The sequence below is a fragment of the Microcaecilia unicolor genome, chromosome 11 (assembly GCF_901765095.1).
Source record: "Microcaecilia unicolor chromosome 11, aMicUni1.1, whole genome shotgun sequence".
NCBI classification, from domain to species: domain Eukaryota; kingdom Metazoa; phylum Chordata; class Amphibia; order Gymnophiona; family Siphonopidae; genus Microcaecilia; species Microcaecilia unicolor.
The window spans coordinates 118,179,190-118,194,214 of NC_044041.1; the positions used below are offsets into that span (position 1 = coordinate 118,179,190).

Below are 15,025 nucleotides of genomic sequence, written 5' to 3' on the forward strand. Positions count from 1 at the left end.
ACAGTAGGTATTTTCCTTTCCCCAGGGCTACCTGAAAATTACAACCTCCCCCCCCCCCCCTTGAATTATTTTGCTCTGACCACTACTGGGTTTTGACACCCCTGAAGCTGCCACCCTGGGCAACAAGGTAGCCTGTCTAATGATTGAACCATCCCTGTGAATGGCAGCATATAATATGGGTTCTTTTTGTGTGTGGTTCTGCTTCCCCAAGGATTAGACAGGTTTTTTTTCCCCTGCTGTTCTTTTGCTAGAACTCTTTGATCTTCTCTCTGAGCTTTGACAAATGTGCATGTCTTTTTGATCCTTGTATTTTGCTCAGTACAGGAGGAAATGCATCTCTGTTTCTCTGGCATTGCACTGCAGGCAGAGTCTGGTTTCCTGGGGTTTCCAGCTCAGTTTGTGTCCTATATTCTCTCTCTAACGTGCGGTCCTTCATTCTTGATGAGGGTCTGTTAGTGTTGCTTGCCTGCCACAACGAATTCTGTTGCTGTGTCCAGCTCTGAAGCAGTCCAACTCATTCTGTTTTCCCAGCAGGAGGTGTATTGGTGTTCCAGGGCCAGAGTAATAATTTGCTCTGCTGTCTGTTCACGGGTAGGGCTGGTGTTGTCAGCTCTGGGAGTTAGTGCTGCTTCCTGTCTTCTCTCCTTCCTTTCATCTCTCCCTTTCTCCATCTTCCCTCTCTCACCCTCCTTCCACTTCTCTTTCTGGTTCCCTCCCTCTGCTTACAGTATTCCCTTCATTATTTTTGGCGGCTCCTCCTTCCCGGGGCTTGGAGCTTTTGAGAGACAGGAGTGGAGGATAAAGCAGTCAGCTATACTGTGAGCAGACGAGGAGGAGGAAAGGGGGAGAAGGAGACGGAAAGCGACCCCGAGCCCCGAAGCAACAGAGAGGGAGAGAGCATCCTGACCAACGTCTCCCCCTGCAGCCCCTTCCCCTTCCAAAGAGAGAGAGAAATAAACTAAAGCACGCAGCAGATGTAGAAGGCTAGGGAGGTTGAGGTTACGGCCAGGGGGTGTAAGGGGGGGGACACCTTTCTGCTCCCCCCAAGCCAAAATAATATAATTTTTTTTTTAATTCTGTTTTGGGTTGGATTTGAGTTTTTTGGGGTTTTTTTTCCTGCAAAGCAAAGCAGGACTCGCCTTCCCCCCTCCCTCACCATCCACCCCTAACTCTACAACGCCAGCTACAACAGCGGGTATGGGGGGAAGGGCTCCACAGTGAGCCACAGTAGAACTTATGAGAGGAGCATAAACAGAGGTGTGGTGCTGGTGGGGGGTGGGGGGAAGGGGTGAACCTCTGAAGTGAGGAGGGGGTAGGGTGGGGGCTGATCGCAGTGCCTAGAGTGAAGGCAGGGTCTGGATATTTTGCACTGGGGAAGGGGTGCTCAAGGCTTTGGGGAGGCTATTTTTTTTTTTTTTTTTTGACACTGGCCTGTGTGAATCGCTGGGATTCCAGAGGGTGGCCTTCCCCGTTCCTCCTCTCCATCCCCCTGGACTCGCCATGGCTTTCACCTTCGCTGCCTTCTGCTACATGCTCACGCTGGTCCTCTGTGCGTCCCTTATCTTCTTTATCATCTGGCATGTGAGTACACTCCTGGCACTCTGCCCAAGCCCTCTGTGCTCTTTCTGTCCTATTCTCGCCTCTCTTCCCTACCCTGCCTTTCTGCTTCTGCACTCACTGCCCGCGCCTATTAATTTCTCTTCTCTCTCCCCCACCCCACCCCTTTTCTCCCATCCTCTCCCCCCTTCACCCTCTGCTCTCTCTATCCTTCCACTCACACCTTCTCTCTCCCCTACTCCACCTCTCTGCTCCTATATACTTTTCCTCCTGCAGCCCTTGCTCTCTCTCTTCTCCCTGCCCCTTCTCCTTCCCACCCCACTCTTTCCAGCTCTCTGAACTCCTACCTATCCACCAGCATCCCTGCTCTTTCCCTCAGTCTGGCCCTTTCTCTTTCCCCTTCCTCTCCCTTGTGCAGCCCATCTCCCTCCTCCTCCTTCTTTTTCTTCCCCCTTCTGTCTGCTCCTGCCTCTCCCCTATCTTCTACTTCTCTTAATCCTCTTCTTTTTTTCCCTTCCCTTCCCGCTTTCATCTCACCCACAAAACAATAGCTAGACATATTCAGAAAAAGTTGCAAAGCTAAGCTTGATATAGAGGGGGGTCGTTCATCTGGGGACTGAGAAAGGAGAGGAGGACGGGAAGAAGAGAAAGGTGCTCATTCCTACCCTATTTCAAGTCATGTCTAGATTTCAACACCAAAAGCATGGAAGGGAGGAAAGCAGCTTGATAGATTGTAGGGTAACCCAGCTGGTGGAAGGGACAGAACAGCAGAGGACTTTTTGTAACAGGCAGATAGAAATAAGCATTGAAGTCTGTTGGGGAATGGATGTGTTCTGTGTGTATCTCAGGCTGATTTGCAGGTTGCTCAGTTAGTCTCCCCTCCTCCCCCATGGCTGATTTCCTTTTCTGTTTACTGAAGGCCAGACTTATTTTTGTAGCTGAATGAGGACGGCAAGGGGGCATCCCCCCCCCCCCAAAAAAAAATGATAATCTCAGGAGGACTCTGTCGCTGACTAGCTGTAGTGCTAGTTTCCATGGCAACTGCATCTGTTTACAAAGAGGGAGCCTTCGGGTACCAGCGGATCCCAGGGAGAGAGGGATGGGGGAGGGTGATATCCTGTGCATATATGTCTTTTGTTCTCTCTTGTTCATCTCTCCTCTTTCTGTCTCTCGGTGTCAGGCTGCCTGTCTCTTCCCTCTCTTTGTCCATTTGCCTGTCAGTCTGTTCCTTTAGTCCAAATCCACACAGTGGGGTTTGCTGTCGCACCACAAGGAGATGGGCCACACCATATCTCTACCAGGACTCTTAAGGGCTTTTCACCCCTGTCTTTCCACCCCAATGCCCTATGTAATTGGTGGAAAGGACCTTACACAGTATTTACTTTTCTTTTGGAAGGGGAAGGGGGTGAATAGTATACTCCTGGTGTGACATGCAACTTTCTCAGGGATCCTGACAGATGTGTGCGCCATGGGATATGCGTGTGTCTGTCAGAACGGGTCGTTATGTGTGTGTTCGATAGGCAAAGGACATCCATTGTCTGTGATACCGGTGGATAGTGTGTATGTGTCTGTGCATGTGACGTAATGTGTATTTGGGTGTTCTTTGTAGCTTCTGATGCCTGTGAAAATTTTCCTAAGATGGGCTTGTTCAGGTGTGTGTACGGATTCCTTCTCTGAATACAGTGTGTGTGTCTGGGACCTAGTGTATGTTCATATCTTTTGTAAGATGGTATCTGCGTGTGGCAAGAGACCTTGTAGGATGGGTCCATGATGAGAGCCAGATGGAAAGGAGAGAGGTCTTACTGGGGAGAGGAGGGTTAGAGGCCTTGTCAGGAAAAGCTTTATGATAGAGAAAAGTAGAAAAGAAATGCAACAATATAATTATGTATTGTGCCTGCTTATCACTAGGCAACAGGAATGAACTGAGTGAGTGTTCGGGGTGGAGAGAGACAGACAATTCAAGGCTGAGGAAGGGATTGGGGGTTAGAGAACCTTTTAGGGGAGGGGGCGGACTCTGTGATTATGTGTATCACCACTTGGGAGAAGGGAGATGAGAGGAGGGCCGATTCTGAGGGCCTCCTAAGGCAGAGTCATCACCTCCCCCCCCCCCCCCCCGTCCCCACGCCTTGATCTTAGAGACCAGACAAGCGCATTAATTTTTTCCAGGGATTATATTTTTCCCTAGAGATAAAAAATGATTGTAATTGAAAAGGATCAGGTTTGAAACCAAAAGAAGGTAGAGTTTTGTGATTTACCTGCCCCCCTCCCCCAAATCTCAGCTGAAACCCTCCACTCTATCTGTGTGAAATCCTCAGATCAAATCACTTTACCTCTCCAACTTTAATTTCCAACGCTAATTCTCTGTGTGTGACTCTAAGGTCAGTCACAACCTCCCTCTGCCCCAGTTCTAATCCCCTGCTCTGATAGGGGAAAAAAACCCATGTAATCATGGGAAAATGGGGATAAAATCGTACGTGATAGGATTGGGATAAATTCCTGTTTTGTGGTGGTAGGACTGTTACATTCCTATGTAATGGCGTTAGAATCTGGCTACATGTCTGAGTGATGGAGGCAGGATGGGGGTAAATCCCTGGACCATCCTGGTATCATTCTGTGTTCTGGTTCAATTCAACCAGTCTTCAAAGAAGAAACTAGGTATGGGAGCCTGGTTTTTCCCACTCTAAAAGAGCACAGAGGCTTTCAGGATGGAATATTTTATTTACCGCTTTGCTATGAGGAAGTCTGATTAAAGCATCTGTTTTAAAGCTCATTACTCTAATTAAGCAGGTGGGAGAAGAGAATCAATCATGAGTCCTAATTGTCAGCCGATCAAATGGCTCAGAGAAAGTCCTAGGAGACTTTCCTTTGGGATGGTAGTGGGGGCCCCATGGTTTTACCCAGAAGGTGGGAAAGGACAGGAGAGACAGGCTGTCAATGTAGGAGAAAACCAACACACACCATGCTATCATGCAAGCAGAAAGACTGACCTTTGCCCGCATAAGACAAAGTGATACATCTGGGCCCAAAAACCCAGTGCAGAACTGAAAGGCTGAATATCTGTGGTTTTCAGGAGGCAGACCAGCGCTTTTCAGCCCTAGCACATTACCTCCTGTGCACTCTACATTCCGCTGGAGTCCCATCTGGTATTTCCAGCCCCTGTGCTCTTAGCATTTTGCTGATGTTTATTCAGCCCCTATGCGCTGCATTTTGCCAGCATCTCTTCTGGTATTTTCAGCCCTGCTCTCTCTATATTTTGCTCATCTCCTGTGGTATTTTCAGTCCTCGTGCTTTGTGTATTTTGCTGGCATCTCCTGTGGCATTTTCAGTCTTGTGCTCCATGTATTTTGCTGGAGTCTGTGGTACCATCAGCTATTGTATTCCCTGTATTTTTCTGGAGGATCCTATGGTATTTTCAGTCCTTGTGCTCCCTGTATTTTTCTGGCGTCTCCTGTGGTATTTTCAATCCTATTGCTCTTTGTATTTCGCTGGAATCTGTGTTATCTTCAGCTATTGTATTCCCTGTATTTCACTGGAGTCTCCTATGGTATTTTCAGTCCTTGTTCTCCCTCTATTCTGCTGCTTTCTACTGTGGTATTTTCAGTTCTTGTGCTCCCTGTATTTTTCTGACATCATCTGTGGTATTCTTAGCACCTGTACTCCCTGAAGTTTGCCGGCGTCTCTTTGGAATAACCTCCCTTTATGCATTAGACAGTCCTTTCATAAACAAATTAAGACACTTTAATTTTACAAACATCTCATTCGAGCCTTATGATAAATACTGCAAATGACTCATTGTTTTATATTAACTTAGTCTAGTTTTTATCTTATAATTTTATCCTCATTGTAATTTTCCAGTGTATAACTGGTCTCTTATGCACTCCACTTTGAACTTCTTGGGAGAAGGTGGACAATAGATATTCAAGATTAGATTAGATTCTGCTATATTCAGTCCCTGCACTTTCTCCATTTTCCAGTCTCTCCTCCGATAATTTCAGCCTCCAAGTACTCTGCATTTAGCCTGCATCTCCTCTGGTATTATCATGGCCCCCAGTGGGGATAGAGTGAACAGAATCCCCTCAGTTTTTTTTTCTATAATGCCGAGCACTGTAATTTCAAAGGCTTTGGTGAGATACAAGCTGGTATCATTTAAGCCTGGTCCTCTTCTTCCTTCAGACCATACCACTCCTTTACTAAAACGTTACCACTGGTTGCCCGTTGAAAAACCTATTACCTACAAAATCTCACTCTTAACATTCAAGGCCCTTAGAGTAGGTCTTCCAGATTATCTCACATGTCTTAGTATCCCATATTTCCCTACAAGGGTCCTTCACTCCGTTAATGATCATAGCCTTGCCCTTCTCAGCCCTAAATTTGCCTATTATGAATCTATAAGACACAGTGCATTCTTTTGCCTTTCCCCTTATATCTGGAATTCTCTCCCGCTTTCACTCCACAGTGAACTCTCTTTGAAATCTTTCAAAGCAAACCTGAAAGCTCTTCTTTTTAAGCAGGCTTTTGGGGACCCAGGGTGACGGATTTCTCAGCATGAGATGAGCCTGTAGTATCTTTTTGACTTCACTGTCCCTGCTTTTTGTATGAATGCATATCTTTACTTTCAAATTATGGCGTTCCTCTCCTTTTTCATAAGATTGTAGTTTTGTAAACCACTCTGCTCTGCCTCTGCAGCTAGAGCGATCTAGTAAGTCTGAATAAACTATAAAATATAACTCGCTCTCCCTCCCACATTTGGCTTCCATTCCACTCCTCACCCCCAGAAGGGAGTCTTCAGGCTTCTACTCACTGATCAATAGTAGTGCTCTAAGCTCACAGTTTTTACCATTGCCCTGTACTTACTGTCTTCCCATTTACCAGCACAGAGCCTTTATATATTTGTAATTAATTTCTTCTGAGAGGATTTTGCTAATATCTTTTGTCTGGTATAATTATATATTTTTCATACTTGTGACTTTGTGATTGAAGTGAAACTGTGTGCGCACACAGTCCTGCAGGGCAGAACTGGATATCAAAGCACAGGATGTGTTTATTAAAAAAGAAAAAAAAACAAATTCCCAAACACATCCTGAGCCTTGATTTTTGTAGTCACTGTGTGTTATTTTCAGGATGTTTTGAAGGTAAAAAGAGGTGGATGGAGTGACAAGAAAAGTATCTCACCTATTGTTCACCCACCTGCATTTTCTTTTCTTTTTTTTGTTGGAAGGAAAATAGTGGGGAGGTAAGGTCACCCCCCTAGCCAGATCAACTCTAGCTGATTCAGTTCTTTCTCTTTCCCCCAACCACATGCTTGAATTTCTAAGAGTGGAAGCAGAAGCCCACAGATACACTGAGACAAAACCAGACGTGAGTCTGGTGGCCCTTAGGGATTGCCCCAGACCCAAATGGTTCAACTTGTGGCTTTTGGGAGGTGCTTCGGATCTAACATCTTTTCTTTCTCTTGTACCCACAGATCATAGCTTTTGATGAGCTGCGGACAGACTTAAAAAACCCCATCGAGCAAGGGAACCCAGCGAGGGCGGTAAGTCAGAAGAAGGAACATGCCATATCTGTCTGAGGCTCTTTCCCATCAAGCCTTTTCTTGTACTGCCTGCAAATTTTTGGGTGTTGGGGGGGGGGGGGGGCTGGCAGTTAGGTGAGGGGTTCTCTGAGAGCAGATCCACATTTCTCACTTTGAGGTTGGAAGGGGTTGTAACCCCAACAAGGAGTCAAGGATATTATCCTATAAGTTGTAATTTTTCAACTTGTCTTAAGATCCTTACAGCATGCGGATCTTTTGGGGCCAGATGCCCAGAAAAAAACAGCATTGTTCATACTGGTGTTGTTGTGCCCAAGGGGTGTGGGAATTGTCCCTGGGGTCCAGCCAGGGAGAAAGTGTTTTTCAGACAGTCTGCAAGCAGGTCACCCTGAAATAGAAAATGGTGGTGGTGGTGGGGGGTGTTAGGTCTAAAGCAATCCTTGTCCAGGGCACCATTTGTCCAGCAACTGCCCTGGTCGTGTTGTAGGAGATCCCCTTCTCGCTCCCCCCCCCCCCCCCCCCGCCCAGCATCACAAATCTACCACAGATGACCTGCAAGATTTGAAGCTGCTCATGGTGCTAATATTTGTGAGAAACCTGTTATCTGACCGGGTGGGTTATAGATACTGAGGGTTACCAACCTCTGTCTTAACTTAGAGAATGGATTGAGGTTGTCATAGGACCAAAAAAAAAAAAAAAACACAAGAAGAAGGAAACAATCCTCATAAGTCCTCCAGAAAAAAGCAAAGCACTGAGGGAGAAACAAGTTGGATGAAAACAGAAAAGATCCTTATATATAAAATATATTTTAATATTTACAACCAGAGATGATACACAATATAACAACTCAAGTACAAATGGTGGTGGCATAATGGATAAGACTCGACAAAGACTGTGTTTCGGCAAAGATGCCTGCGTCAGGAGTCACAAAATCCAATGATTGCTACACAGGTTCAGTAATGAGTTTCTAAAGATGGTAATTCAAAACAGTAATAACAACATGGAGCCCTTCAGCATATAAGTTATCTGCTCCATGTTTCTGAATTACCATCTTTAGAAGCTCTCTACTGAACCTGTGTGATATAATTATTGGATTAGAACATATGAATAGCCATACTCAGTCAGACCAATGGTCCATCCAACCCAGTATCCTGTTTCCAAAACAGTGGCCAATCCAAGTCACAAGTACTTGGCAGAAACCCAGTTAGTAGCAACATTTCATGCTACCAGTCCCAGGGCAAGCAGTGGCTTCCCCATGTCTTGTCTCAATAGCAGACTATGGACTTTTCCAAACTTTTTTTAAATCCAGATACTCTAACACTGTTACTACATCCTCTGGCAATGAGTTCCAGAGCTTAACTATTCATTGAGTGAAAAAATGTTTCCTCTTGTTTGTTTCCATGTATTTTCATTGTGTCCCCTAGTCTTTGTACTTTTTGAAAGAGTACAAAATCGATTCACTTCTACATGTTCTACACCACTCAGGATTTTGTAGACCTTAATCATCCATCTCTTTTTCAAGCTGAAGAGCCCTAACCTCTTTAGCCTTTCCTCATATGAGAAAATACTATGGACCTTTCCTCTAGGAACTTGTCCAAACTTTTATTAAACTTAGATACGCTAACCGCTGTTGCCACATCTTCTGGCAACGAGTTCAAGAGCTTAACTATTCTTTGAGCTTAACTATTTCCTCCTATTTGTTTTAAAAGTATTTCCATGTAATTTCATGGAGTGTACTCTGTAATTTTTGAAAGAGTGAAAAATTGATTCACTTTTACCCATTCTACACCACTCAGGATTTTTTAGACCTCTATCATATTCCCCCTCAGCCGTCTCTTTTCCAAACTGAAGAGCCCTAACCCCCTCTTTAGCCTTTTCTCATGTGAGAGGAGTTCCATCCCTTTTATCATTTTGGTTGCTCTTTTTTGAACCTTTTCTAATTCTGCTATATCTTTTTTTTTGAGATACAGCGATCAGAATTAAATGCAATACTCAAGGTGAGATCGCACCATGGAGTGATACACAGGCATTATAATATTCTTGGTCTTATTGTTCATACCTTTTCTAATAATTCCTAGCATCCTGTTTGCTTTTTTGGCTGCAGCCGAACCAAGTTTGGGTGGGCCTTAATCCAAGGTGGGTGGGCATAACTCCGCCTTGTCCTACAAGTGATTTGGTTTCTCCCTCTCTTGCCTGCATGCCATATGCTCTTTCAAACATCCCCTCTCCCCCGTATACCTTTTAAATAGCAGATTTTCACCGGTAGCAAACAGTTGTTGGGAGTTTTTGGCTGGTGGGGCTTGGGGTCCCTGGCAGCCACATTATAGGTGTGCTGCTACTTGGTGGGCCTGAACCTAAAGTGGGTGGGCCTAGGCCCACCCAAAATCTGTTGTCTGGCTATGCCCCTGTTCCCGAAGTAGAGATAGTCTTGTGTTAAGCGAAGCCAGCCCACCCTTGGCTACGTCACTGAGCCTAACACTGGGCATTAGATATCATTGTATTGTCTAACATGACACCTAAATCTTTTTCTTGAGTGCTGATTCCTACGGTGGACCCTGACACAGGCACTTTTACCAAAATATGCCCATGTCGAGTCTTATCCATTATGCCACCACCATTTGTAGTTGAATGTTTATGCTGTTTATAATCTCTTGTAAATATTAAAAGATATTTCTAAACTGGAAATAATCTGCAATATCTCAAAGTTGAGTTGGCATCGAATTTCTTAACTTAACGGCAGAACAACTAAAAGAGCTATCATAAAAGAGTTTATACCGACTCTTATTAAATGCTGGAAGGTTTAAATTCACAGAGGGGTCTTTTTACTAAGGTGCGCTGAAAAACGGGCTGCGCTAGTGTAGGCGCGTGTTTTGGGCACGTGCAGATCCATTTTTCAGCGCACCCGCAAAAAAGGCCTTTTTAAAATTTTTGTTGAAAATGGACGTGCGGCAAAATAAAAATTGACTTAGCGGTAAGGTCTCTCTTGTTAACCATGCGGTAATCACTCACGCGTGTCAAGTTGGAGTTACTGCCCGATTTTCGCCTTGCGCCAGAAAATAAAATATATTTTCTGGCAAGTGTAGCAGACGCATGTCAGAAATGAAATTACTGCACAGGCCACGCGGTAGCAGGGCGGTAACTCCAAATTGACGCGCATTGGGCGTGCGTAGGCACCTAAGTGGCTTAATAAATGGGCCCCAGAATAATTGTACCTAGAAGGCCAGCAAGATCATAGATAAGACACTAAAAATATATGGTCTAATGGACAACTATCACAATAAATATACCACAAGTGATCTCTGAGGCAACTATGCAGTTTAAAATGATAAGGTATTTATAGTTCACTTTTCTAAATTTCAAATTGGATTATAGCAACCAACAGCTGACAATATCATATAAGCATTAGAATAACACAATTACTAGTGGTGTGAATATCCTGTCCTGGTTTTTACTGTTTGCCCTACAGTTATAGCCCTGCCTGAAGAATGAGGGGTTTAGGCATGAACATTAGAAAACCAGGCCTAGGATCTAAAAATCCAAAATGTGTGCTACCCAGGGAATCAAGAAATGGATCTTAATTAAGTGACAGAAGAGAAAAAGGAGAAATTCCAAGAAAAAGCCCGCCAGGGTGGGGGAACTTGTCTATTTAACAATCTCATATAGGAAAGGAGGTCTAGATTTAAGAAGTGGGCAATATTTATTTATTTATTAGGATTTATTTACCGCCTTTTTGAAGGAATTCGCTCAAGGCGGTGTACAGTAAGAATAGATCAAACATGAGCAATAGGCAATTACAGCAGTAAAAATATTTAAATAACAATACAAAGTATGGCATAGTATACTACTTACAATGTCGACACAATATGTAATAGAACATTTTAATTGACAGTGAAGGGTATAAGCAAAGATGGAACATATAGGGGTCTTTTTACTAAGGTGCGCTGAAAAATGGCCTTTGGTGGTGTAGACGTGTGTTTTGGGCGTGCGCAGAATCATTTTTCAGCGCACCTGCAAAAAAATGCCTTTTTTTATTTTTGACAAAAATGGATGCGAGGCAAAATGAAAATTGCCGTGTGTCCATTTTGGGTCTGAGACCTTACCGCCAGCCATTGATCTAGTGGTAAAGTCTCACGCGGTAACCGGGAACTAATGACCTACACGTGCCAAATGCCACTTGGAGCACGTAGCTGATGCGCGCCAGAAAATAACAAATATTTTTCGGGTGTGCGTAACTGACGCGCACCAAAAATGAATTTACCACAAGGGCCACGTGATAGCCATGTGGTAACTCCATTTTGGCACGCATTGGGCACACGTAGACACTTACACGGCTTAGTAACAGGCCCCATAGATAGATAAGAGAGTAAGAAAAGTTAGAAAATAAGATGACTAATTTAAAGAATGGTGCACATGAGGTCAGAGAGATGGTTAAATATTATCTCAGCTAGGGTAGGAGTGGATAAGCATGTCCTGCTGCAATATGTGCAGCCCGTGTCACTCCTTGTGTGTGTGAGTGAGACTAAGAAGTTAGTTACTTCTTCCATTAAAGGCTTGGTTGAAGAGCCAAGCTTTCACCTGCTTCCCGAACAGTGGCGTAGCCACAGGTAGGCCGGGGCCCACCCATTTAGGGCTCAGGCCCACCCAACAGTAGCACACGTTTAGCGGTAGCTGGTGGGGATCCCAAGCTCGGCCAGCTGAAGACTTCCCCCTGATGGTGACGAAAACACTACTCTCCACGATACTGGCACCTGCGCATGCTCTGTTTTCAGTACATGCCTGCTGCAGACTGCCAAGGTGGAAAGAAGCATTTCCCCACCAGCTGTGGTATTTTTTTGGGTGGTGGTTGGGACGGGGGAGAACACTTGGTGCCCACCCACTTCTTGCCTAGGCCCACCCAAAATCTGTTGTCTGGCTATGCCCCTGTTCCCGAAGTAGAGATAGTCTTGTGTTAAGCGAAGCCTTTCAGGCAGGGCATTCCAATAGTTAGTCTTTGCATAGATTTTAAGTAGCTTAGTTTTTATGAGATCTTGTTCCTACTGTTTGACCAAAGGATTTTAGAGCTCATAGACTGCCCAAGGGAGGGAGGAATGTTCATTGTTGCTGCCTGTGTTGCACCTGTTCTGTGGTTGGTGGGTAGGTGGAGGGGGGTGTTCTTCCAATGATTGGGAGAGGTCTCATTCCTTCTTTCCTTATCTCCCCCAGCGTGAGAGGTTGAAAAATGTGGAGCGGATCTGCTGCCTACTGCGAAAGGTTAGTCTCCTTTGGACAGATGTGTGCTTTCTGTGCCAAGGCATTTTACTGACCCAATAATTTGCACATTTTGACAAACTCTGTACGGTGGGTGGTAAGAGACAAGCCAAAAACAAAAACAGGTAGAAACTACGTGTAGTCCAAAGCAAGAGTAGAGGATGCCACAAAACACAACCAGCCAGGGCCGCCGAGAGGGGGTGGGGCGGGGGGGGGGGGGGGAATTCCACGGGCCCGTCCTCCGAGGGGAGTCCAGCCCAGCACCGGCAAGCTTTTTTCTGCCTGCCAGCTTCAGGGTCTGTTTTTCTCCTGCTCTTGCCGTGTGTCACCCAGGACCCGGATGTTTGCATTAACGTGATATCATGTTAATGCAATCATCTGGGTCCCGACTCCAGGCACTCAGGAGTAGGAGAGGACAGCAGCAGTCAGAGACAGGAAGGTAAGGGCAGGGGTGGCAGTTCAAGTGTGTGTGGGGGGGGGGGGGGCGGGCCCGACGCAGTGGTGGCGGCAGCCCAGGGGGGGGGGGGGGGCACGGTGGTCCGGTCCTACCCTGGACCCAGCTGGGTCTCTCAGTGGCCCTGCAACCAGCCAACAGGAGGAAGTCAAAGAGTCCTTTATTCACAGCACCAGTAACTGGACCTGACACAGTTCATGTTTCGGTGATAAAACTACCTGCCTCAGGGGTCACAATGCAACCTGCCAAGCAAAGGTAAAAAAAACAGGGCAAGTTGCATTATGACCCCTGAAGCAGGCAGTTTCGGGTCCAGTTACTGGTGTTTTGAATAAAGGACTCTTTGACTTCATCCCGTTGGTTGGGTGGTAAGAGACAAACAGATGGTTTACCAGCCTGCCCTGCAGTGTTACCTCAAAGTAAAGGAAATATTTAGAAGTTATGAACTAGTTACTGTGTTTTTGTATTATGGATTGTATTGGTGTAAGCCACATTGATGCAATTCATGGGATTTGTGGAGCATCAAGTGAAATGGTACAGGAAGAAATAGGGAAATAAGCAGGGACAATAACCGGGATCTGGTGCTGATCTGTCTTATCTCTAAAGCAAAAGACAAAGGAGACGCAGGTTCCCACTAAAGACCAGGCCAAACCACAACCAGTGAAAATAACTTGAAATGTATTCATTAATACTCAAAACAGGTACACAATTGCCTGCCTCAGGGGTATCAATCAGGAAAATCATTCAAAGGACCTAGGAGGATTTACCCTGACTGAATGGTGATTTGTAACAATAAAAGGAGCAATTCCTATTTTTAGACTAGTCATTTATCATCTTTTGTTTTGACAATTTTCCTGATTGATACCCAGAGGCAGGCAGTTGTGCACTGAAACACAGCCCTGTTGGGCATTAATGAATACATTTGATCTCATTTTCACTGGTTTGGTTGGAATCTCATTATTTGCCCTCCATATCGTCTCTGGTTGTTCTATGGTTTGTCCCAGAGGCTGTAGCTGCTCTTTGTTTAATCCTGTGGAAAACCAAGAGAGAGTTCTTCCTGCTTATTCTTTGGCCGGGAGCCAATGAATTTCTCTGTTTTGGGAAATGTGCATCGCCGATATCTTTCTGTTTTGCATACTGGAAGAGAAATGCTTTTCTGTTTCTCCAGTGCTGCACTGCAGACAGTCTGGCTTCTTGGGGGTTCCAGTTTAGCTTTTGCCTGAGTATTTCTAGCTCTAATTTGTATTTGTTGAGGGTCTGTCTGTGTTCTGCATATATGATGGAGGTGAAAGATTCTGCTAATGTATAAACTTCTGTCTAGGGATCTGTAGCAGTGGGTTAGAGCTCTGACTTATCTCCATTGAGCTCTGATTCTGGAAACTTTCCTGGCGTGTCAATGTGTATGTGGGTTGCCAGACTGATACATAAAATGATCTCTCCTCTGCTGCCTCTCATGATGGGGAGAGGAATGGGAGAGAAGGAGGCAGAAGGGCAGGAAACGGTGCAGGTGTGAGCCCTCAGCTCTGGCAGGAGGAAATTTGCATAATTGGCTGCTCACTTGCATCTCATTAGACACACCTAGAGACCAGCAATTTTAATGACCTGAGAATATATCCATACCCTTCTCTCTTCGCTCTCTATCATCTCAGCTCGCTCCTCTCTTCAGCTTGTCCTTCTCTCCTCCTCTTCCATTCCCTAAGCCTTATTGTGTCTTCATCCTGCTCCTCCATCCCCTCTTCTTTGCCTTGCTTCCCTGTCCATCCTTCCTCTCCAGTCTCCCTCTTTCAGATCCTCCCTTTTTTCTGCTTCCTTCCACCCAGCTGAGGAATTTGAACATAACTTAGGTGGGTGCAAAAATCCAATGGAACGGTACAATATAGGGAGTGAAGTGCTTCTGTGTACTAAAGAAGAGTGGGACTTGGGGGTGGTTGTGTCTGACGATCTTAAGGTAGCCAAACAGGTAGCAAAGGCAACTGTGAAAGCCGGAAGGATGCTTGGCTGCATAAGGAGAGGGATGACCAGCAGGAAAAAAAGAGGTGATAGTGCCCTTGTATAAGTCTCTGGTGAGGCCCCATTTAGAGTACTGTGTGCAATTCTGGAGCCGGCACCTACGGAAAGATATAAACAGGATGGAGTCAGTCCAGAGTGCGGCTACAAAACTGGTCAGTGGATCTCTGTTATAAAACATATAGGGACAGGCTTATGAACCTCAACATGTACTCACTGGAAGAGGGGAAGGA

At 45.3% G+C, this 15,025-nt stretch overlaps 1 protein-coding gene across 3 annotated transcripts in view; it reads left to right on the forward strand.

Moving 5' to 3' along the window:
- Positions 1-1,441: 1,441 nt before the first annotated feature.
- The window catches only part of CNIH2 (cornichon family AMPA receptor auxiliary protein 2), a 103,648-nt gene continuing 90,064 nt past the window's right edge, over positions 1,442-15,025 (forward strand). For all 3 annotated transcript variants that reach the window (XM_030218741.1, XM_030218742.1, XM_030218743.1), the window contains exons 1-3: positions 1,442-1,581; positions 7,022-7,090; positions 12,290-12,337. In XM_030218741.1, coding sequence (XP_030074601.1) covers positions 1,501-1,581; positions 7,022-7,090; positions 12,290-12,337 — 198 coding nt within the window. In that variant the 5' untranslated portion in view covers positions 1,442-1,500. The remainder of the gene's footprint in view (positions 1,582-7,021; positions 7,091-12,289; positions 12,338-15,025) is intronic.